This window comes from Salvia miltiorrhiza, chromosome 5 (genome assembly GCF_028751815.1).
Source record: "Salvia miltiorrhiza cultivar Shanhuang (shh) chromosome 5, IMPLAD_Smil_shh, whole genome shotgun sequence".
Classification (NCBI taxonomy): Eukaryota; Viridiplantae; Streptophyta; class Magnoliopsida; order Lamiales; family Lamiaceae; genus Salvia; species Salvia miltiorrhiza.
Window position 1 is genome coordinate 1,893,609 of NC_080391.1, and position 23,780 is coordinate 1,917,388.

At 34.2% G+C, this 23,780-nt stretch overlaps 5 protein-coding genes across 16 annotated transcripts in view; 2 read left to right on the forward strand and 3 right to left on the reverse strand.

Annotated features, from left to right (window-relative positions):
- Positions 1–23,780, forward strand: part of LOC130984979 (prefoldin subunit 4) — an 89,146-nt gene that overhangs the window by 19 nt on the left and 65,347 nt on the right. The window lies entirely within an intron of this gene.
- LOC130984974 (mediator of RNA polymerase II transcription subunit 15a-like) lies at positions 490–4,639 on the reverse strand. Of its 6 annotated transcripts, XM_057907680.1 has the most exons (7): positions 4,544–4,639; positions 4,284–4,415; positions 3,496–3,607; positions 3,260–3,380; positions 1,593–2,115; positions 1,445–1,503; positions 1,184–1,277 (listed from the first exon to the last, which is right to left on the reverse strand). In XM_057907680.1, the coding sequence occupies exons 2-6, from the start codon at positions 4,403–4,405 to the stop codon at positions 1,467–1,469; spliced, it is 915 nt and encodes a 304-aa protein (XP_057763663.1). In that variant the 5' UTR covers positions 4,406–4,415; positions 4,544–4,639; the 3' UTR covers positions 1,184–1,277; positions 1,445–1,466. The 6 variants fall into 6 exon arrangements, with proteins under 6 accessions (XP_057763667.1, XP_057763666.1, XP_057763665.1 ...); XM_057907679.1 differs by lacking the exons at positions 1,184–1,277; positions 1,445–1,503 and adding an exon at positions 1,350–1,385 and having other exon boundaries at positions 1,565–2,115; XM_057907681.1 differs by lacking the exon at positions 1,184–1,277 and having other exon boundaries at positions 1,440–1,503; positions 1,587–2,115.
- LOC130984975 (uncharacterized) lies at positions 5,530–10,329 on the reverse strand. 5 transcript variants are annotated; one of them, XM_057907686.1, is made up of 8 exons: positions 10,154–10,329; positions 9,862–9,990; positions 8,818–8,929; positions 8,565–8,685; positions 7,623–7,701; positions 6,719–6,830; positions 6,539–6,644; positions 5,530–5,983 (listed from the first exon to the last, which is right to left on the reverse strand). In XM_057907686.1, exons 2-7 carry the CDS (start codon positions 9,978–9,980, stop codon positions 6,561–6,563), a joined length of 627 nt encoding a protein of 208 aa, XP_057763669.1. In that variant the 5' UTR covers positions 9,981–9,990; positions 10,154–10,329; the 3' UTR covers positions 5,530–5,983; positions 6,539–6,560. The 5 variants fall into 5 exon arrangements, with proteins under 5 accessions (XP_057763669.1, XP_057763668.1, XP_057763671.1 ...); XM_057907685.1 differs by having other exon boundaries at positions 5,530–6,136; positions 10,154–10,308; XM_057907687.1 differs by having other exon boundaries at positions 5,881–5,925; positions 10,154–10,308.
- Positions 13,035–17,950, forward strand: LOC130984971 (late blight resistance protein R1-A-like). 3 transcript variants are annotated; one of them, XM_057907676.1, is made up of 5 exons: positions 13,035–15,813; positions 15,909–15,943; positions 16,378–16,460; positions 17,518–17,676; positions 17,761–17,950. In XM_057907676.1, exon 1 carries the CDS (start codon positions 13,571–13,573, stop codon positions 15,788–15,790), a length of 2,220 nt encoding a protein of 739 aa, XP_057763659.1. In that variant the 5' UTR covers positions 13,035–13,570; the 3' UTR covers positions 15,791–15,813; positions 15,909–15,943; positions 16,378–16,460; positions 17,518–17,676; positions 17,761–17,950. The 3 variants fall into 3 exon arrangements, with proteins under 3 accessions (XP_057763659.1, XP_057763660.1, XP_057763658.1); XM_057907677.1 differs by lacking the exons at positions 17,518–17,676; positions 17,761–17,950 and adding an exon at positions 16,584–16,759; XM_057907675.1 differs by lacking the exons at positions 17,518–17,676; positions 17,761–17,950 and having other exon boundaries at positions 16,378–16,759.
- Positions 18,157–22,235, reverse strand: LOC130984973 (hyoscyamine 6-dioxygenase-like). Its single transcript, XM_057907678.1, has 4 exons — positions 21,898–22,235; positions 20,766–21,016; positions 19,915–20,233; positions 18,157–18,564 (listed from the first exon to the last, which is right to left on the reverse strand). The coding sequence occupies exons 1-4, from the start codon at positions 22,090–22,092 to the stop codon at positions 18,298–18,300; spliced, it is 1,032 nt and encodes a 343-aa protein (XP_057763661.1). The 5' UTR covers positions 22,093–22,235; the 3' UTR covers positions 18,157–18,297.

A 23,780-nucleotide genomic window follows, 5' to 3' on the forward strand; every position in this document is an offset into this window, starting at 1 on the left:
TTATAGACAATAATTAAATTCATTTTCACAAGCACTTCTCCAAAAATATCACTTTTTATTTTTAAAACATAACCAAACATCTTTTTCTTATCATTTATCCTTACAAATACTTCTTAATTCCAAAAAAATTACCAAATATTTTATTAAAACTCGTGCTCAACCAAAATGACATACTTACAATAGACGGAGGGAGTATAACATTCTCGGATAACCAAATAAGAGAATTTCTTACATATAAATATATAAGGTCGGGATCAAGTGAGAATTACATATAAATATATAAGGTCGGGATCAAGTGAGAATTACATATGCACAAGCACCTAAAATCCATGAATCCAAAATAAACAAATCAATATGAATTTTAGGTGTTTATGCATATATTCTCAATTCTATAAAAATGCGATTCTCACTTGACCCTTCCCCAAAATAGACATATATACCATTAAATTTGGAATACTAAAAGAAATGCAACTGATATAAACAAACCACTGAACAAAAACACGCAGAAGCTAAGTGATTAATCATAGAGTTGCAGTGATTGACACAATTTTCCAACATGATTAACAAAAAAAGCATAAGAAATTTTCCAAAGTAGATGCATACTAGATACCAAACAACTATTGTTCTTGAAATATTAAAGTGCAGTTCATCTCACCAGCTCAATAAACCCAGCACAGTGGAGCATCATCTGCAATATAAGAAGCTAAGCTTATTGAATAATCACCAAAAAAATGTCGAGACAAGAACAAAAAGAGCCTAAGGAAACTCGACTTACCAACACTGAACAGGAGCATTACGCAAATGATTAGGACATAAGTACTCGTCGGCATCATTTTTTGTCCAGGCAACCGTTCAAATAGCTTGTCCTGCTGGATTAACGGCTGTTTTAGCATATTTTGCTGCTTCGAAGTTTGCTGCTGCTGGATTGGCAGCTGCTTCGATGTTTGCTGCTGCTGCTGGATTGACGGCTGCTTCGAAGTTTGCTGCTGCAGCTGGATTACGGGCTTTTGCAGCATCGGTTGTTGTTGTTGCTGCTGCTGGATTAAGGGCTTTTGCAGCATCAGTTTCTGCTGCTGCTGCAGCATCACTTGCTGCTGCTGCCAGATTAAGTGCATATACACCTGTTGCTGCTGCTGCTGCAACTGGTGGTTTAAGGACTGCTGGATTAAGGACTGTGGCTGCGGCGGCAGCTGAATTAAGGGCTGCATATATTGTTGCTGCTGCTGCTGCAGTCTTAGCATATATTGTTGCTGCAACACTTGCCGCTGCTCTAGCATCTGTGATTGAAGTACAATTCAACAACAAATCTTGAGAAGGAAATCATAAAGGGTGAAGCATAAAAGCAGAAGGCCTAAAGGAGGAAATCACCAGGGAAAATAGATAACCTGCAATTGAAGGCCTAAAAAAAGTTTAGATGGGGAATATAAGATGTATTTAACAATACCTTTCGATACTCCTTTGGCCAGTCAACAGGAGTTGCACTCCCCATTGGTGACGAGGAATCTAAATAGGACACAATTATCATGGGTTAGCTAGCTGAACAAATAAGAATAACAAATCTTACATATAAATGATAGCACTGGCACCAGCACATGTATTCGACTGTTGTTGCAAACCCAATTGATTTTCCAGCTGCCCTGGCTGTGACTGGATCTGAGACTTCAACTGCTGTTGCATTGGCTGTGACTGGGATGGCTTGTGCTTGGTTAGAAAACATCGTTGCCAATTTCTGCTGCATTAGCTGCTGAGCTACAACCTTAGATTGCTGTAGCTTATGGACAGCTTGCGGATTTGTTTGTAAGTTGGAGTTACCATGTTGAATTCCACCCATTTGTTGCTGTAGGACACCAGAAAGATTCGTCTGACCACCCGATTGTTGTTGATGCATATTTGGGAGGTTATTCTGCTGAACAGTTGACTGTTGTTGATGCATGGTACCCTGGGACATGCCACCAATAGGTGGCATCGCTGGTGTCAAACCAGCAGAATTCGGCACTCCAGTTGATGGGATGTTATTGGGGATATTTTGGGATAAAATCTGTTGCCGGTTGGGCACCATTGGAATTGGTAATTGCTGGACCAGACTTTGCATTTGGGACTGCATGCTTTGAGAAGCTGCCGAAGATGCACACAAAGAGGACAGATTTGTCAGGACAACTATATTAACTATTAACAGCAAGGAAGCATGTCATATTGATCAATATGAAGTCCACTTATGGGAAAAATCATCAATCTTCAAGAAAAAAGCTACAGCAACTCTATTAAGCAAGCATAAAGAGCTATATTACATGTCAATTCAGAGTATACGCATCCGTAAGCAGCAAGGGTATCAGGAACAACTGAAAGTGGCCTATCCTATTACTATTAGAACAGGAAGTGAACCTAAAAGGCTAGATCTACACTGGGATAGTTCAAGACGGACAGTACTCAACTGTCTAACAATATTAGCCTGGTTAAGTGCTTTAGTTAATTATGATTAATGTACTTAAGCAATCTACACCATGCTAAATGCATCAGTAATAGACAAAATTGGCTATTTTCCCTTTCATTAGAATAAATTTGATGTTTCCCACTTAATCTATGTCATAAGTTTGTTCATCGTGTGGAATTTGTTTGAAAGATATTGCACGGCTATTTACGCACTATTCCTACCCATCTGTTAATAGAATTTTCTAAGGACTGAAGACTGAAAAGAGTTACATTGGTCAAGAACAATCCAGAAAGAATGTTCAAGGTGAGATGGGAAGAGTTGGTAAAGGCTAGATGAAGACCATCACGTCGAGTGTTTAAGATCTTTTAATATAATTACAAGTAATCATCTATTCCAGTTTTTCTACTAATTCAATGTTCAAAGATACTAACATTTGACAAGACTAAGAGGCAAACACATTAACAAGTATAAATAACCAATTGTGTTAATCCATTGCTAATTTGAGCAAATTAAATGATTAGCTAATATGGTCCATTAGCTGGGTGAGTTTCAAACCACACAGTTACTAGTTTACTGCAGAATGTAATAAATCTATCAGAAGGATAACATAAAGCAGTCATCAAAAAGTAAATCATGGGTTGTACAATTAGCTCTGACGGGAAAAAGAGATATTTTGAGAAAAATCTGAAATATCCAGAAATTCATTTACATTTTCTTGATACTTCCATTTTTCAGAAAATATTGATATCGACTAGGTTCACATTACAAATTGGGGCGAAAATGTAAAAGCTATCAGGGACACTAAAATAGCAAAAGTGGTTTCTTTACCAGGATCTTGGGGGTTTTTGCTATTACTTGCAGCATTAGACTGAAGAGAATTCGGCATAGGATTCTTGGATTTAGTCTCCATCATCAACATTTTCAAAGATATCTTTCTTAAATAATCTGACTGTAAACATACGAAAATGGTCAAAGTTACTACCAATTTCAGTACGAGGAGGTCAAGCACTCAATTACAATATTGGCTTTGAAACGGCCAAAAGGATACCATGTGTCATGTATACCTGGCTAGTTGCTGCAGTATATATTTTTTCCTCAAATCTCACGGCTATTTTCTTGAGTTCTTGCAGTCCCTCTTGTCCAGAGAAAGGAAGATGTCGCTTCAATGTTTCCGTTCTATTAGTTTATCATCATAGTGTTAGTCTGAAATTAATGATATGAGCTGGGGGTGACAGCTTTATGCAAAAATAAAACCGGTACTCATCTTTGGGTGCATCACAAAAGTATGATTTTGACTAAAGAAGGCAAACATTACAAGAAAATCGACTAGACAAAAGTCAATATCAAATGGTAAATACTCCACAAGTTTAAGATCTTCTCAAGGACAGCACTCAATGAAGTAAGCCAGATATTGAAAACCTCAGTAATACAAACATGGTTTTCCCCAAACTGATCTCATCAGTCTATTCTCTAAATATAAAGCACAAGTGTGTTAGGCTTATGATATTTTTTATTTTATTTAAGAAATCCACAATCTACAGAAGAATTGGAATCTTGTTGTACCAGTTGCAAATAAGACATCTACTTCCTCGTCTCATTCTCATCTGCACTTGAATATTTCACACATCATTAATATATATATAGACATAATATCGATCATATTTGTCTCTTTTTTCCATCTCGATAAATATTAGAACGAAGTAACAAGAGAATTAACTGTTGTTTAAGGTTTTGGTAGCACTCTTGACCAAGCCATGATCGGACTCAAACTAAAGAAGTAGCTAAAAGAGACTACCAGAGTCCCCAAAATAAGAGAGAAAGGATAAATTCAAAGGGAAATATAGAAATTTACATCTTGTTTGCAATCCTCTCTCTGGAGCCCTGCGGCAGCTGAGTCCTCCAATCGCCGGTGGGCACTGCTTCGCCGCCGATGACCTGATCGGGCTTCGGAACCTGCTCATTGTTGCTGTCCATCTCCACCCGCCTAAAACAACCACAAATTATCAAACTAATTCAAACACCGCCATCATCAGTGCGATCCAAACAAAACAAGAGACGATTGAAATTGAAATCAGGAATAGTATTGAATTGAGATTTCGACTGCAAATTAACCTTAAAGGTTTAGAAGAACGATGGGGTTTTCTCCAACCCTAAACCTTTTCGCACGAAGTGGAATAATTGTAGTGCAAAGTATGGACGTATTTAAAGAGATTTAGAAAAGAAAAAAAAAAAAAAAAGCAAATTAATTGCGATAACTTTAAAAAATATAAATAAAATCAAATAAGAGGGAGAGAGTATTTAATATAATAAATTCCTCAGCTTATCACTTAGAATTATTTCGATTTGTTAGAAATTCCTTGAATTAAGTAAGATGTATGATAATAAGTCAATGCTATAATGTATTTTTATTTTCATTCATCCATAAAATATCTTCTTAACTAATTTTATGAAATAATTTCATTAACTATTATCGTTGCAATTCTCGCATATTTAATTATTTACACGCATTGTCATTATACAATTAACTTTTCTTAAAACACATGTTGCCGATTTTTAAAAGGATATTTTAGAGACACTCTTCTTAGGAAAATGTTTCATGCACGGAGCAAGTATTATTTTTGTGCCGCAAACAATGTTTATAGTTTTAAAATACAAATAATGTGATTTTATTCATACAAGTCTTATATTTATTGAGATAATTTAGTGATTCAATGTTAGAAGATGAATTATTAAGTAGCATCCATGGATTCAAACTGAAAAAAAATCTTATAGTTACTTTGCTAGCCACAAGAAGTTCCATAAAATTAAATACTACTTCCTCCGTCCCACGAATCTTGACACGTTTGATTTCGGCATGAGAATTAAGGAATTGAATTGTAGATTAGTGTTTTAAGTGCGTAGTTAATAAAGTATAAAAGTGATAAAGTAGGAGAGAAAAGTTACCTTATTTAGAAATGTGTCAAGATTCATGGGACGGCCCAAAAACAAAAACGTGTCGAGATTCGTGGTATGGAGGGAGTACTAATTTAATACATCCTCCTTGATAGCAAACCAAAAAAATCCTATAATTTGATAAGTATCACAATAACAACACATAGTAAAATATTAATGATAAATGAAATAAATAACAATTCACGTAGGCATATCGATTAATGTTCGAGGCCATTTTGAAAAATATTTTACTACAAATTCCTGGACGATCGCCGAGTCGAGCCCGGGGGTTGGCTCCGTCTCTGATTGCTATATATTACACATAACAAACCACATAATATCACACGCATCAAGCAAAGTATATAGCAATTGAGTTGCAGTAGTTTGAGACAATTTTCCACGATCATCAATTTCTTCATTACAATTTCCTACACTTATGTTTATTGGCTGCATACTATCCAACAATTACTATTATTCTTGAAACACAGCAGCGCAATCTTAGCATCACAACTGCTCCATCCGAAGCTCTATATACGCGAAACCTCGCCACAAAGTGGCGTCATCTGCATCACACGGAGCTAAGTTTATCCGAAAAATCACCTAAAACTGAAGAAACTCAACCTACCTACACAAACAGAAGCATTACTCAAAAGACTGGAACCGAATGGAGATGCAGCTGAGAATGGCATGCAAGTCAAATTACATTTGTCTGCGTATGTGCTTCGAGCAGCTACTGCTCGGTGTAATTTTCCTATTTGGAAGACCTCTAACACCCTGATGAATGCGGCGGGAGTAATGTGAGATATTTTCTGTTTCATCTATATCTTATGCGTTTCTTTGTTCAGAGAGCAGATCAGTGATCTAAAAAGGCAGAATTATTTTGAGGTGTTGCGTGGTTATTCATGTATTGTCTACAAATAATTAAGATTTTGAGACTGAACTCATCATTTGTATGCTAGGGACGAATGGAAGAACGAGGTGATACAGGTGAGCTAACTATAACATTTTTCAAGTGTACAAGTTCTCGACCCCTAAAGTTACTGGAGGCATTAAATATTAGATGATCAATAGGATTCAAAAACACCCATCATTCATAAGTTAATGCATTCGGATAATTAACTCCACTGGAAATGAAATTTGTAATTTTGACCGTAATAGCAAAATGGATATCTGTACCTAGATCTTGGATTTTGCAGCATTAAGAAAGGAGAGCAATAGGATTATTCTGAGATCTCGTCTCAATTGTCAGCATTTTCAAAGATATCTTTCTTAAATAATCTGACTGCAAAAAGGGTGAAAAAGGGGTCAAAAGCTCAAGCAATGAATATGTGGAAAGAAATCATGTGACATGTATACCTGACTTGTTGCCGTAGAATGTATCTTTTCCTCAAACCTAACAGCTATTCTTTCGATTTCCAGAGCTCCCTCTAGTCCAGATAAAGGAAGATACATCTTCAATGTCTCCACTCTAACCATCAAGCATCATAATCTTCCTTCAATATTCATGACACAAACCAAGCAAAAGAAAAAATAATAATAAAAGCATTCATGTAGTAAGGATCTACTAGATCTTAGGCTGCAGTCTGCACTGGAAAATGTAAGATCTCAAGCTGTTTAGAATTAAAATGCATACAATGGAAAAAAAAAATAGTATAAAAGTAAAAAGTTACCTCTTTGTTAATAAATATATGTCCAATTTCAAAAGTTATAAATAAAAACCAACTCCATATCAACATATGCTAATAAAGATATTAATGGGCCATTGATATATTTTTCTCCTTTATCAACTTAATGGTCTTGTTTAATAGTGTTCAAAAAGTCAGGCAAATATACTGAATATCCAATCATTTAAACTAAAATAACTATAGTTTTCAACTTCAAAGAAAATAATCACACTTTAATATACACAGTTTATGTCCTAAACCATTGGCCATTTAACAATTGTGCAAAATATTTGTTCCATGTATGTCCATTTATAAATTTTGCTCCTATATTTTTCTATTGCCTAGTTCCTTTAACATAATGAATGTCAGATGAAAAAAAGTGTAATTAAATCCAAAAACAGTTTTTTAAATTCCACCACCCAAAACCTGCCTTATAAACAGAACAAAATAAAATAAATAAAAGAAGGTGACTAGGCAAAACTTTGAGGTAACTAACAAATCTGTAAAGCTCCAAAATGGTTACTCAACAAAACACCTATAATTGAAAAATACCAATAAAATAATTTGAAAGTAAGACGAGAAATTTGAAATTTTACATCTTATTTACTATCCTCGTCCTGGAATTTGGATGTAGTTGACTCCTCCAATCACTGACTTGCATGCTTGCAGCCACCTCTAGGAAGAAGAATTGAAAAGATGTGATATGGAAGAAAATGTGAAACCTTCTGGAGAAAAAGGAAGGCAGCAAATAAATGACATCTAAAGCAGTTGAGGCACATGAAAAGTCAAAACTGATGACCTATAAAGCTATAAATAATGCAGAGGGAGAAACAAACAAAACCAAGAAGTTAATTACTTAGAGATCTATACATGAAAAGAAAATTTACTCTCAAGTCTCAATAAAAATAAAAATAAATGATTCAAGAGGCTTGAGGACATCTTTACGCATTGAACTGCTTGTGGACTAACTCACTGAAACCAGGAGGTGTTCAATTTGCCTAAAATTTGGAACTACTCAACTAAGTGATCCAGTAGTCTCCTAATAATAGACCAACATAAAAATTCCAACATCATAGAAGAAATTATAGACCCAATAGATAACTAAAGGTCCCATTAAAATATAAAGTGTATCCAGAAGACTATATCTATCACAAGATGCAGCTCAACACATACGATTGACAATTGTCTAATCATATGAATCTGCTCATGTGCGTTAAGTTAATATCGATCATGTAATTTTTTTATTTGCTAAGACATCAAAACCATGCTGAACACATGAGCAGTAGAACATATATGATGTTTTCCTTTTCATCTGGAGGAGTACCAAAGTCAGATTAATCTAATTTATTTGCATATTTGAGCCACACACGCCAAAAATAAGGGGAAAAAGAAAAAGAAAAAGGAGTTTAGGATCTATAACTATTAAAGTGTGCTCAGGGAAAAAAAAGAAAAAAAAAGGAGTATAAATGCTCAACAAAATTAGCTTGAATTATTATTTTAAACAAAGTTCTCCAAAAAAAAAGGGTACGTATCTTCACCTGGATCTTGGAAGTTTGTGCTAGCACTTGCAGCATTACTCTGAAGATAGTTCAGCATAAGGTTATGGGATTTCATCTCGATCCCCAGCATTTTCAAAGATATTTTTCTTAAATAATCTGACTGCAAAATAGAGGAAAAAGGTAAATAGTTACAGTAAACTTCACTTTTCAAGAGACAAATATTAGAATTATAAATAAATGTAAAGTATAGCAAATATGCAGCAAATTCAAGTGAACCATGAGACATATATACCTGGCTTGTTGCCGTAGTAAAAATACTTTCCTCAAACCTGAGAGCAGTTTCTTCAAGATCCTGTAATTCCTCTTCTTCAGAGAAGGGAAGATGGTTCTTCAATATCTCTAATCTATTAATTAAGTATTACAGTGTTACCCCAGTATTCACAGCTGTAGCACAAACAACAAGATGCATATAGCAAGGATCTAACTATCTTCAGAACATTAAGGAAATAACAGTTCAGTTCAAAGAAGGCAAGGACGCAAGGTTGACAATACGATTCGACCAGTTTCTGTGCTTTTGCAGTCATGTTATATGTTTAAACACAGTAAAGATGAAGATTGAGATGGCACATATTGACAAGACCATGAACAGAATCTTCTGTGTGCAGCCAAATTGGCACAATCTACAGAATTAGAGTATAATCTCACCATATTACATGAAAACCCATCAAATGGTAAGGCATGTTCTTAACATGTTAGCATATCATTATCATCTGTTAATTTTGAGCATCTTCAATGGCATGATACACACAACATGACACCACGAAATTCATGTCCTAAACCGGTTGACATTATAACCACACGGACACAATAAGCCTAACAACTAGCCGTTAATTTCATGTTGTGCGCCTAAAATGTCAGTACATTTTCCATCCCTAAACTCCAAAATATACTCCCCTGTCCTAATCAAAGCATGCTCAACATTGTGACTGTGAGCACTTTTTGATTGAAATACTACCTCCTTCCCCGAATAAGTGTCATATTTTATAATTCTACACAAAAATGATGCCAAATCTCCAAATTCACCATAATTTAATTTCCCAATACCACTATAAGTCTATAATTTTGCAGACTCTTCATATTCCCCCACAATAATTAGAGGTAAACACTTATTCGGGACGGAGGGAGTATTAAACACACATATCGAACCTTATCGAGCTAATCAACTACAATTACTACTGTTCGGCTTAGATTAACATCAAAAGCAGCAACAGACGTTCCTCAGTCAACACCTATCGTACAGAAAATTCTTCAAAAGCAAGATAGAAAGATATACTACATCTTGTCTACGATTCTATGCCTGGAACCCGGAGGTAGCTGAGTCCTCCATCCGCCGCCGGTGGCCTGGCCGGGAACCGGAACCTCGCCTTGGCATTCCCTCCAATTAAAGCCTGGCATTTTCAGCTGCCTAAAAATTCGAAACGATCAAACTCAACGATCATGCCCTAAATTGATAATCAATTAACGAAATTGAACTCCTAAAGCAAGATAATAAGAGAATCTCAAATGCTTAGATGCTCTGAAAAGTAGTGAATAGTTGATTCCATTCTACGCGATTTGGAGGTTAATACCTGAGGGATTGAGAGAAGAGGCGATGAACAATATGGAGAAATGTAGGTTGGGAGAGAAGATTAACTGATTAAGTAATAATTAATAACCGTCGATTTTCTGATCAATATGCATTAATCATCTCGAATCGTCGGTTGTGGTGAAATACAATGATAAATCAAATAAAAATGATGAGGCTAATATACATAATCCACTTAAACCCGTTTTAAAAATATATCACAAATACTCCTAGGGTTGGACCGGTACAGTATACCAAAAAAATTTCTTCATATCATATACTGTACCGTAAATTACAGTATGAGAATTTTCATGTCGTTGTCGTACCAAATCCTTCGGTATATCAAAGATCGGCATACCGAAAATTTTGGTACGAACTTTTCTCATGCCGATGTCGTATCGATAGTGCGGTATACCGTATCGAAAGTCGGTATACAGTAATTTACGGTATACCGAAATTATTTATATATCATTTCATGCTAAAATTTACCAAAATATTACGATATACTGTGTATTTGTGCATACCGATATTTCATTAAACAAATATAAATAACCTTCTAACAAGTCTAGAATTATATATGTGTGTGTATATATATGTAATTTATTTCAATCAGTACGGTGTACTTATATATCGGTATTGCGGTATAGACCGAAACAACAATATATACCGATTTTTCAGTGTATACCGTGGTATTGGTGTATATCGGTATACTGCGGTATGAGGAAAATTGATATCGTTGTCGTACCAAAGAATTTTAGTACTGTACAATACCATACCGTAATTTACGGTATACCAAAAATTCGGTATTTTTGACATTTTTTTTATACGGTAAATGCGATATACAGATTTTTTGGTATTTTAGTCCACCCCTAAATACTCTTGTGCAATCGCCAATCGGTTGCACCGTACAACTGGTTGCCATAATGACACTACTTCATTCGAAAAATAACACTCGAACATTTCTGAATGACTCTACTTCTACATATAAATGACACTTGAAGATCTTCAAATGTCATTTATATATTGAAGTAGTATCATTCAAAATTCAGTTGCTCGGTGCAACCGGTTGCACGAGAGAGTGCCTCAAAATATGTATTCGATATGCGTGTGTTAGTTTAGCGATAGAAGATTAATATCTAAAATCTGAGGTCCTGGGTTCGAGTGGTCTCAAACACAATTAAAAAGTAATTTTATTACTCAATTTTAATCTCAAGCACATATAACAGTGTTCACTAGTTAAACGCATTTGAAATTTTAAGTATAATTTAAAATTTTCACAACTAAAAGAATTAATTTATTCATGTTCAATGACAGAGCAAATATCTTTTTAAGTTTGCCGGGACATTGATAGACGTGTTCATGTGAATTTTTATTTAATTTTTAATCTTGTGTCATTTATTTCGTAATATTCGAATTATTATTGTGATGAATATCTTAATATTATAGCAAATTATATTTATAAATTCAAGCACCTCCGAGTAAGTAGAAAATATAATTATATGTATTTCAAATTATACCAAGAAATATAATTATCTTTTATATATATATGCGACGGATACAAGTACATAAATTTTAGACAGATTTGAATGATTGAACCTTGTTAGACTCATCATTTTTTGAATGACATAACTCTACCAAATATGAAATTAATTTTTATAATTTCTATTTATGCTTAATCGTGAAGTTTCTAAGTAATGAGAATCGATTGGAAGATAAAAATAGTTAGCCCAAGAAAACAAATCAATTCCTTGGATTATTGAAAGCAAGATAATCAATTGGGTCTATTGCAAAAGTTGGCCCATGGCAAAGGACAAAATTCCCTAATATCGACCTAACTCTGATTAATTTCAATGGGCTTTGTGAAAAATGAAATCATTTAATTCATGAATTTGTTCATTGACTCTGTCTACGTCATGCACAAAATATATCTTACATATCAATAATTTTTTGGAAATTTCGAGGAAAGAGCCTCTAATTGTATCCATATTGTTGACGTCCGCAATGTGTAAACGATATCGTGGACAGATGAAGTATATTTTTTCTTCTTATTTTTACTCCCTCTGTCCCGCCCAAGATGCTACATATTCCTTTTCGGGCCGTCCCAACGAAGATGTTACATTTCTATATTTGGCAAAAATAAGAAATTTTAAACACTTAATTAACATTAATTAAGTATTTCTTTATTACCTTCTCTCTCCTACTTTATCACTTTATTACCTTCTCTTTCTTACTTTATCACTTTATTACTTTCTCTCTCTTACTTTATCACTTTATTATTACACACTTAAAACATTAATCTACAACTCCTTAAATTCCGTGCCGAAAACCAAATGTAGCGTCTTGGGCGGGACGGAGGGAGTATTATTTTTTTTTCCAAAACATTCAATCTCACACTGTTCTTTTATAAAAACTTCATCAAATACAAGTTTATATGAAATACTACTTCTATTATATCAACTAAATTTTGACATTTAATTAGTAAAAATAATCGTGTCACATTATGACAAAAAGTAATTTCCATCGAAAACGATCGAATACTAGTGGTGTAACCCGTCAAAAAATATTAAGACTGCGTTTACTTTGATGGATAAATTTATTCATAGAAAATGATGGATAACAAAAATTTATACCTTAAAATATTTTATTTCTTTTCCAACATTTGACACAAAAGAGATGTTCACCATTTTTTCATCCTTATTTTCACTTTAAAGATGAATAATATTATCAAATATTGGAAAAGAAATGAAACATTTTAAGGTATAAATTTTTGTTATTCATAATTTTTTATGGATAAATTTATCCATCAAAGTGAACGCTGATTAATAGGATAAATTTATAAGTAAATACATGGCCCAACATCTCTATTATTTCGAATAAAGTTTCCACTAATTCACACTAATCAATGCTAGCTGTGAATTGACAGCTCAAAAAGAAAAAAGTTTCCACTAATTGAGTTATACAGCATATTGAATTGAATTTATTGTTAGATTTTGAGAATAAAGAATCACAGTCTCATCTTCTTCCTTCACAACTCCGAAGCAATAGTACAAGCCATGGCAGCAGCTTATGCAGCTCTGGTTTCTGCTATGCATATCATAAACAACCTTCACCATCATCCTCGCCCTCCTATTTCTCTCCACATTCAACAAGTTGAATCTCTCACTCAAAAGATTAATTTCCTGCTCGAATTTCTCGAGGGGTATAACCCCCATCATGGCTACTCCAAAGAAGCGGATCCATTGGAGTCTCGCATTGCAGATGCTGCTTATGCGGCCGAATACGCCATTGAATCTCATATTTTGAATAATGGAGAAATATTGAGTTATCTATCAATAAGAAAAATAAAAAAAAAATTAAAAAAAAATTTAAAAAAATTGTTTATGGTGGCCTTTATGAAGCTCTGGAGAAGGTGATAGAAGACATGGCTTCGATCGAAGAGGAAGCCAAGCAAATTCAAGGGAGAGTTGGAGTCCAACATCAGCTGCACACAAAGTCAACGCCTTCGGATTCGTCGAGATCTTCTTCGATTCCGCAGCAGAGTAGCATGGTGGGTGCTGATGATGTCAAGCTTCAAATGATGGATAAGCTCACTTCTGATAGCCTTCATCTACAGATCATTCCCATTGTAGGGATGGGCGGCTCCGGTAAGACCACTCTTGCTAGAACTGTTTATGAAGAACGTCTTATTAAGGAGCATTTTGATATTTGTGCGTGGGCTACCATCTCTCAAGAATATGTCATTAGAGAAATTTTTGCAGCTGTTCTTCGACAGTTAAATATTAAAGTTGATGACGATTTGAATGAGCATGAATTAGGAGAAAAGTTGTATAAACATCTTTATGGTAGAAGATACCTAATTATAATGGATGATATGTGGAGCATCGATGCATGGGATAGAGTTAGGAATTATTTTCCGGATAGCAAAAACCGTAGCAGATTAGTGGTAACAACTAGGCTATCTGCTTTGGCTTCTAAATTACCTAACTCTGATAGCCTTGGGATGAAACTTTTGGATGAGGCTGAAAGTTGGGAGCTTCTCTCCAAAACTGTGTTTAGGGAAGAAGGTTGCCCTCTTGAATTGGAGGAAATCGGAAAAAAGATTGGAAAAAGCTGCAAAGGACTTCCATTGTCAATTGTTGTAGTGGGAGGCCTTTTGGCCAAGTCCAAACATGAAAGAGAGTGTTGGGAAGAGATAGGGGAAAACTTGAATGCAAGTGTCATTAATTTGGAGGATGATGAACATTGCTTGAAAATACTATACATGAGTTACAAGCAATTGCCAATACATTTGAAACCATGTTTTCTTTATATGGGTGTTTTTCCTGAAGATCGGGAGATTCTTATCTCAGACATCATCAAATATTGGGTTGCGGAGGGATTTGTGAAGGCAGTAAGTGGGAAAAGCTTGGAAGAGATAGCAAAAGAGTATTTAAAAAACCTTATTGCTAGAAATCTTGTTTTAAAGGAGAGTAATTATTGGGGAAGGAAGTGGTGCAAAATTCATGACTTGTTGAGAGACTTGTGCTTGAGAGAAGCTGAAAAAGAAAGGTTTTATAATACGGCATCAGATAATGATGTCATAGGGGCCTTGCCACCTATGTCAAAAGCTCGTTGTTTGACGTGGAATGTTGGACGAAAACTATCACCTCTCAATATGAGCTTGTTCACGATACTGAAAATAAGTGGATACCAATGGGTCAAAGAAGATTTATCTGGACACGTAGATCAATTAGTTAACTCACGGTTCCTTCAAATAGGTAATTCCTTTGGAGAAATAAGTGAGTGGAATTTTCCTAGTTCAATATGGCGATTTTGGAATCTACAAACACTAATTGTTGACGACTACTGTATGCATGAGATTATTACTGCGCCAACTGATTTTTGGTACATGCCTCACATCAGGCATGTTACGTTCCACAACGGTCTTCGTCTCCCAGATCCACCTAACGACCAAGATGACATTGTTTTGGGAAATCTGCAAAGTTTGGGGACTGTATTAGATTTCAAATGTAGCGAACAAGTGGTCCAAAAAATTCCCAATATAAAAGAATTGATTTTTCGTAATGACGATGAGATGTATTGTTTGAGCAATCTCGATTGTCTAACTAAACTTGAGTCCTTGGATTGCGAGATTTCTCCAAGAAGTGCAATCAACTTTCCCCATTCGCTCAAGAGATTGGTTCTCTGGACTGATTGTAGGGAAGACATATTGGATAAAGTAGGTGTGTTGCCCCATCTTCAGAAGCTCACACTCAAGTCGGGGAGGTTCAACGAAGGGAAGTGGGAAACAATTGACGGCCAATTCCGCAGCCTCAAATTCTTGACTCTTCAGGATACTGATAATCTAGAAATCTGGAAAATTGAAAGCTCCCACTTTCCATGCCTTGAACGCCTTCATCTTATTCGAGTACATAAGTTGCGGGAAATCCCTTTAGAGTTCGCAGAAATACCCACACTTAGAGAAATTGTTGTGGAATATTGCAGCGATTCGGTAGTGGTTTCTGCAAAAAGAATATCAGAGGAACACGAGGACTATTATGGGGAAGGAGCCCTTCAAGTTCGCGTTCATCTCAGGGAGAAGAACGATGAAGGACTGATGAGCTTGGATAGTCCTAACTTTCGCGTTAACCGTCACGCATGAGAATCATTACTACTACTACTAAGGTACGTACATAGAAGAAATTGTAGATTTGGTAAATTGATTAGATTCCTAGTTTTGATTTGTAATATTTGAGTGATGGAACAAGTGTGCAATGCAGGTAGTGTGTGGGGAAAGCGCACAGCACAATCACGCGTATGCTCTGTTTCTCTTTATGTTTTGGCTTCTTTCTTTTCAATTCTTATTCATTGCCCTTTTTTTTGCTTTTTGCACTTTTTCACTGGTACCATAGCTGAAATACAAGTGAAGGATAAAGAGTATTATACGTCATAATAAATAAATAAATATTTGTATATACAAACATAAGTAAAAAAGTTGTAAAATTTTAACAAAAAGAGAGAAAATAAAATATTTTAACTTTTCATAATTTATTCGTTTTAAATTCATTTTTGATGATTTTTATATCATATTAAATATTTTTCTTGCTATTGAAGATTTTTTGTACTGTGTTAATTCTTACTTTAATTCTACTTTTTATTGTCCAAGTAAGATGTAGGCAGACATGTTTATTAAGACCAGTTTTTCGCATGGAGTAGTTAGATTATGTCTGAAACAACATATTTTTGCAGTTGCAAGAATATATACCTGCAAGTGTTGAACCAGATTGCACTCCCTCATAAGCTGCTGTGATGCTCTATGTTGCATACCTGAGGTTCAATTCAACACATTATTAGACTTCATATTGATTTTTGATTTTTCGTTAATTTTTTTATGTTGATTATTGCTTGTATTTTTTGTTGAATAAACGTACAAATTTGTACATGCCGGCTTGCAGAACTCCCATCCTTTCACAGTTTCACTTGCTTTCGCCATTGGCTCTGTTGAAGCTCCAAAAGAATAGAAAAAATCATAAAACGTAAAAAACAAGAAAATATACATCTGAATTGTATGATGTGTATTTTTACATTTATCTTATGCTTAATGTTGCTGGTGAAGCCATTTATATTTGTAGCATTGTCTCCTTTGCCTTGCTCTTTTTTAATTATCCAAGTGTCCCACACCTGTTAATATTAATAACAAAAAAAGAAGTTTGATGATTGGACTATAAAACTGTGCAAGAATTATAAGTATTAATTGTGCAACGAAATTAGAGCTTAATTGACAGTCGGAACTTCACCTGATCTTGGTTTAACTTCTGATGATGATGAGTATTTAGAATCTCGGAGATCTAAAAAAGTAAAATTTAATATATTTGACTTAATTTCGACTGTCAATTAAGTTTCAATTTTGTTGAAAGTCAAACTTAGGTGAAAATTGCAATAAAAATATAAATTCATGTATTTTTTGGCTTAATTGAAAGTTCAGGTGAAAATTGCAACTTTTTTCAATGTTCGTGTATTTTTTTGCCATAACCCCTAAAAACTACTAGGAATGATTCTGTGCTGGTTCTGAAAATCAATAATGCTTTTCTGTGAAGCCATAAATATAATTCACCATTATTTATTTCAGTCTTATTGTATTTCTTATTACACATAAATATGGCTATGCATCAGTTGTATGACATGTAAGTATACACAACACAAACTGATTGTAAATTTTACTGTGTATTAGTAGTATAGTGCAGTTGTATGATTACTGTTTTTGTTGTTGCTTTATCCTCGTGCTTTTTTCAGGGAATTAATGAGATTAATGTGTGGCTAAGAAAGAAATTTAATGGTTTGTAACTTTGTGAAACTGCTTTGTTTATTGGCTTATTTTGATGCCAGCAGTTCCTGCCATAAGATCTCAGTAGCAATTCTACTTAGAACTTGGCTAAAAATGGTAAGAAGGAATTGTCTGATTTCATATATAAACGAGAAGAAATAAGAATTCAAGCATGGGAGAGTCAACAGAAAGCAAGGGTTCAAGCTAAAATGAGGAAAATAGAGGTAAATACATCTCATCTCATATCAATGAAATCCATTAAATACTGTTTTGATTCAGAATGCAATTTAATAAAAATCGACACTTAGGTGCAAATTGAGCAAATGAAAGCACACGCTCAAGCAAATGAAGGAGGTAGCAATGGCAAGGAAAAAACGAGCAGCAACAGTTTTCGTATATTAATATGTATTATGTAATTGTTCGAGTCTCTATTAAAACGGGTAAATTATGTGTGTGGGTAGTGAAATTTGAATTCAAATCTCGATCCATATCAATATCATACTCCCTCTGTCCCGCTTCAAATGATTCTATTTCTATTTTGGATTATCTCACTTCAAATGACCTCATTCCATTTATAGAAATATTTAACACTATTTTTTGGATGGTCCCACCACCACTTTACATATTTATCACACATTCCTTAATCTTCGTGCCGAAAAATTTAGGACCATTTGAAGTGGGACGGAGGGAGTACAAGACTCATCTTAACACACACCAAAATATTGATTCTATACATTTCAACTCCCCATTATTAAACAAAGCAACTATTTCACCCACACACACACACACAAAAGCTTGTACAAACAAAATAAAGATTTATTGATTTGATACACAAGAGAAATTCATTAGAGCAACGTTGTTGATTTTGAATTGGTCTCATTTTTGAAGAAGGCGAGTGCAGCATCAGCTTCACAGTTGCTCCTAATGAAGCAGCTGAAAAACTCTTCATAAGTGAAGCCTTTGTAGACGGGGCGGTCGCCGGCGTACTCCTCCGCCGGCTCAATAACGATCTCCGGCGACGGAATCAAGAACGACCCGATCGTCGTCCTCGCCTCTCGCGAATGCGTCACCACTCTATGAACCGGGCTCGAAAATCTCCCATTGCTTATCACCTATAAAACAACACAAACATTTTATTGAAGTGTCTCACATCGGATTAGAGATAGTGGCATGAGCCACTTTATATGGTGAGGCAACCCTCTCCCTTAAATACATTTCAAATTATCAAAATGGTATTACAGATTCTAGAACCTCAAATCAAGATTTAATTTTAAAAAAAAAATGGAAGAATTAATGGTAGTTTTTAATAACTTCCAAAATTAAAAGACAAAAAATATAAAAGAACTATCAGTTCTTAACATGAAAAAGACAAAGTTACCATCATTTAATAGATGTGAAGCTTTATCTCGGTGTTTGATATTACTCGAATCGCAAAAAATTTGCTCGTAGTCGAACATTCGTAAAAATGTATTAATGTTTGACATACTCGACCACTGCGAGTCGAGCATCAACGGTCGCACATTAGTTGAAAATACACCGATGCACGATATAAGGGTGAAAAGGTCATAAATAGGTATTCCCTCCGTCTCAGCTTTTAATATCCAACTTTCATTTTTTGGTCGTCCCACATTTTGGTATCCATTTCTTTTTTTAGTAAAAGTAGGTGGGAGCCTTGCTCCACTATAATTACTCATATTTTAACACTCTCATAAAAGGTAAGACCCTTATTCCACTCACAACACACCCAACCCCTTTATTAAAACTTGTGTCACTCTTAACTGGATACTAAAAGTCGGAATGGAGGGAGTATAATTTATGTATTTTGTAAAATGTAAGTATTTTTTATTTTCAAATGGGTAGTTGCCACATTTTCACTCAAAATAAAAAAATTGGTTGGAGATGTAGTACATTTTAAAATTCAGGTCAGATTTGTAAATTGGGTCAAAGTTGATGATTTAAATGATAATACTAGATTAGTAATATGATTGGTTGATAAAAATAATCCAAGTTAATTTATCATTTACTTTGATAAATTGATTAATTTTGAATTTGTATGATCATATTATTCTTTAAAGTGTTAAGTATCAATTTCACTCCTAACATATAGGCCATTATCATGTCTGACACCCTATGGCCGAGGGGCTGTCAACTAAGCCCATGAAGTACCTAATTTTCTCCAATTAAGCCCTCTGCCATAACAGAGAGTTAACTCCGTCCATTTTTTTTTTTAATTTATTTCGATAAGGTGCCAAACGTGATACCCCTTCGGCCATAGGGTGTTAGAAAATTAGGTACTTCAGGGGCTTAGTTGGCACCTCATCGGCCATTGGGTGCCAGACGTGCTAATGGCCTATATGCTAGGGGTGAAATTGATACTTAACCCTTCTTTAAATATTCAATATTCTAATTTATCAATCTATCATATCACTCAAAGTAACGCCCCCTTATTGTCGTATATATACCTTGAGTTGGAAGCCAGGGATGACGAGGAACGCGGCGGGGTTGGGCTCAACATCCATCCATTGGTGGTGGCGGAGGACTTGGAGGCCCAGGACGGAGCACTGCTGCAATGTGGTGATAAGGTTTGGATCAGTATGTAGTGGCATTCCGAGCGTGAGGCTCGGATCAGGGCATGGAATGTGATGATTCACTGATAGCCCTTGACTCTTGATAATCTCGCCGTCGAAATATTTAGGTTTCAGCCCTAGCCCTTCCGATATCGCTTCTAGAATCCTCAGCATCAGCTTCTTTGTCTCAATTGAATATTCCCCAACAACTTCTCTGCAATACTTAAACAATATTATGACACGAGTTTTAATTTAATACTCCCTCCGTCCCTCAAATAACTTTATCTTTTTCTTTTTTGGGACGTCCCCCAAATAACTTCATCTTTCTTTCTTTTCATTTTCGGACAACTACCCCACCACTAATAATACTTTATTTATTTTTACTTTTCAATTTTCTCTCAATACAAATTATAACACATTTTCACAACTTTCAATAATAATTATAATATTTTTTCTCCACTATTAATACATTTTACAATTTTTCTTTAAAATCTGTGTCGTCCCCAAAGAGAAAGTTATTTCAAGGACGGAGGGAGTATATGATATATTAAAAATTAATTTAAAATCAACAAGTTGTAAACATTTAAAATGGACAAGTTATATATATATATATATATATATATATATATATATATATATATATTATAACTATAACTATTATCGTGCATCGTATGGTAGGCTATTCTAATCTATGTGAAACACACATATAAACAGACATAATGAAAAATAGAAAGAGAAATTATGACCTATAATTGGAAGGATTTTGTGGCCACAGGTGAATGTGATGTTGGAGAGGATGACAATGGTGAGTGAGATTATCTCTCCAATAATGGACGTCTTCGGATTGGTAGTTCAAGGTGCTAGAGTAGAGTCTGCATTTCTTTGTCATGTCTGTGGAGTAGAAGCTGGACTTGTGCTCCGGCGACGTCGCAAAGAATCCCTTCATCGCCTTCATCGTCTCCTCCATCAAGCTCGCCGGAACCCCATGGTTGATCACCTGAGAGGAGAAAGAGATGCATGCTTATATATATAAAGTGGTTTAAATAAAAAAAAATTATATTGTGAAAATTTTACACCAAGCTTATAAGTAATTACACTGAACTCTACACACAGTAAATATTGCAAATTGCCTGTAGCTAGGTTCAGTACAGAATTCTCATAGTAGTCGTTTGGTTTGGTGGATGAGATAGATAAGATTGATATGATTGAAGGAATCGAACTTTGGGGGGATAAATAATCAATTATTTGGGTGATTAGATACGGGCCAAGTTATTAATTCCGGGCCCAATCATACAAATCAAACATTTGATTAAGGTGAATTATTTTATCAATTATGCCTTATCACTCAATCCAAACGTCTCCACATGGTCTCGTGTTCAGACCAAAATCAAATCTTTATATCCTCTAAAATAAATCCCGAATAAAAAAAATTCACAATAATTGTTTAGAATTTGTATCCTTATTTATTACACCGTATTAATCCATTAAAAATATTAAAATAATCCAAAATAAGTCACACTATTATGAAATTATGCAATGATTCAAATATCAACCAACACGACGCATTCAAGTTCAACAACTATACTTGTCACGATCGAAGTAAATCCATGAAATAAGGGGAATATATATTTCAAATCTAAAAAATAAAAATAAATAAATATTAGCATAATCTGGATCGCAAAAATCATAATCCAAATCCATATTCGGAATTCAGAACTCTGGCCCATATTCATCTGGTCCTATTTTTGGAAGGTCCAAATCCGAAAAATGGACCGGACATAATTTTTTTACGATTTAAAGACTGAAAATAATTTTATTTCATTCGTATATATATACACCTGGTCTCATTTGAGTCACTCCCTATATCGATATAGTTACCTGAAAGATTCCAAATTCTTGGCATGCATCAAAGATCTGTTGAATGATTTGTGGGCGATTGGGATTTTGAAGATCGATGAGAGGGATGTTCATCACTGGGAAATCATGGGAACCAGGCCTTTTTTCAACTGAAAATATGTATTTTTCAGGTATTTCTTCCACAGGTTTGCACCAATTTGACATAAGAATATCCATTTATATGTATATATATATTTGGATAAAATGACTTAATTGGAACTAGGATGGGATGTTAATTAGTATGTGTAGTTATTGAGGTGATTTCTACAACTTATATAGCAACTCTATTTTGTCACATTTGGAGCAAAAACTAAAAAAAAAAAAAGTGGTTAGGTTTTATTTGTTTCATTTGGAGCAAAAACTAAAAAAAAAAAAGTGGTTAGGTTTTATTTGTTTCATTTGGAGAAAAAACTAAAAAAGAAGTGCCTAGTGTGTAACCCGTCGAAATTTGATGGAAAATTATTTTAAATTATTATTTAAATTATATTATATTATTTTTATATAATGCAAGTATTTATATATAAATTTTTTTGAATCTATTTAATTTGAGGTAATATTTATTTAAATATTCTTAAATTATTATAGATATCGAACTAATTTTTATAGACGGATGGAGGAAATATTATTAATACGATGCCAAATATATATCATAAAATAATTCATTGGTCTGCACAAAAGCTCGATGTTTTGACGCCTCAATTTTTTAAAAAGAGGATAATAATATATAAGTCATATTTTTCATGCATGATTCGAAATGATTGATTTTAGTTGGAGTGGAAGTGTCACCTCATTATAATAGTAATATATTCTCTTTCAATCTGAATTTTTTTATTATAAACAGTTGAGGACATTTGAGATAATCTAAACATTATTTTTGCTTTGCATTTTAATTAATTGTTGTTAGTACAAAAGATAATAGCCCATTCAATAATACACCATTTTGTAAGAAATTGCAAGAAAACAAACAATTGGACCCCAGTGACATTATATTGTGTTGTATTAATCAAAGAGTGAATCATAATATTTTGTTGTATTAATCAGGTGGCATTTTTACTTAGATATATATTATTCCAATTTCCACGATCAATTTTAGGGGCCAGTTTAACATAGAGATTTTGAAGTGTTAATCAATAATTTTGAAGTTCACATCTTTTAATTGGCTATGCATGAGAAGAGTTTCTATCATTCACCTTTTGAAAATAAAATAAAATAATAATCTCCTTTCCTACGTGTTGATCTTGTTTTGAATGTATAGTAGTACTTAAATTGTAGGCAGTACAAGAGGTAGTTTTGGATACAATCAGGTGTACTGTATATTAGATTAACCCTCACTTAGACCCTAATCCACATTTTGATCCGAATACGTATCCTGACCAGAACCGTATAAATAATACTATTCTAAGTGCGAATCAATTCGATTATACGTTAAACCCAATTGTACCCAAGTTTTTGTGGCAGTCTACTATTGTTTATTGTCACCAATTAAGTATGTTAGTATTTGTGTATTATGAAATCAATTAATTTTGTCCGCTATCACATGCATGCAAATTTAAGTGGCAAGTTTTATGGGAAAAGGCAATTTACCCAATATTTTTATCATTATGTCCAAACACTGAAACAGCTAGCGAAAACGAACTATTTATTACTACTCCAATCAACACATATAATCAATGTAATTAAAAACAATAACTAGTGATATCGTATCTGATATGGCCCTCTTTAGTTGGATTTATTTGGTACCCACTCCTTAAGAATATTATAAAATTTCGTAAAAATACAAGTTCCAAACATTTAAACAAAAAAAAAGTGTGAATGAGACATTTTAAATAATATTCCATTTGATGAGATCAATAATAATAATGAGA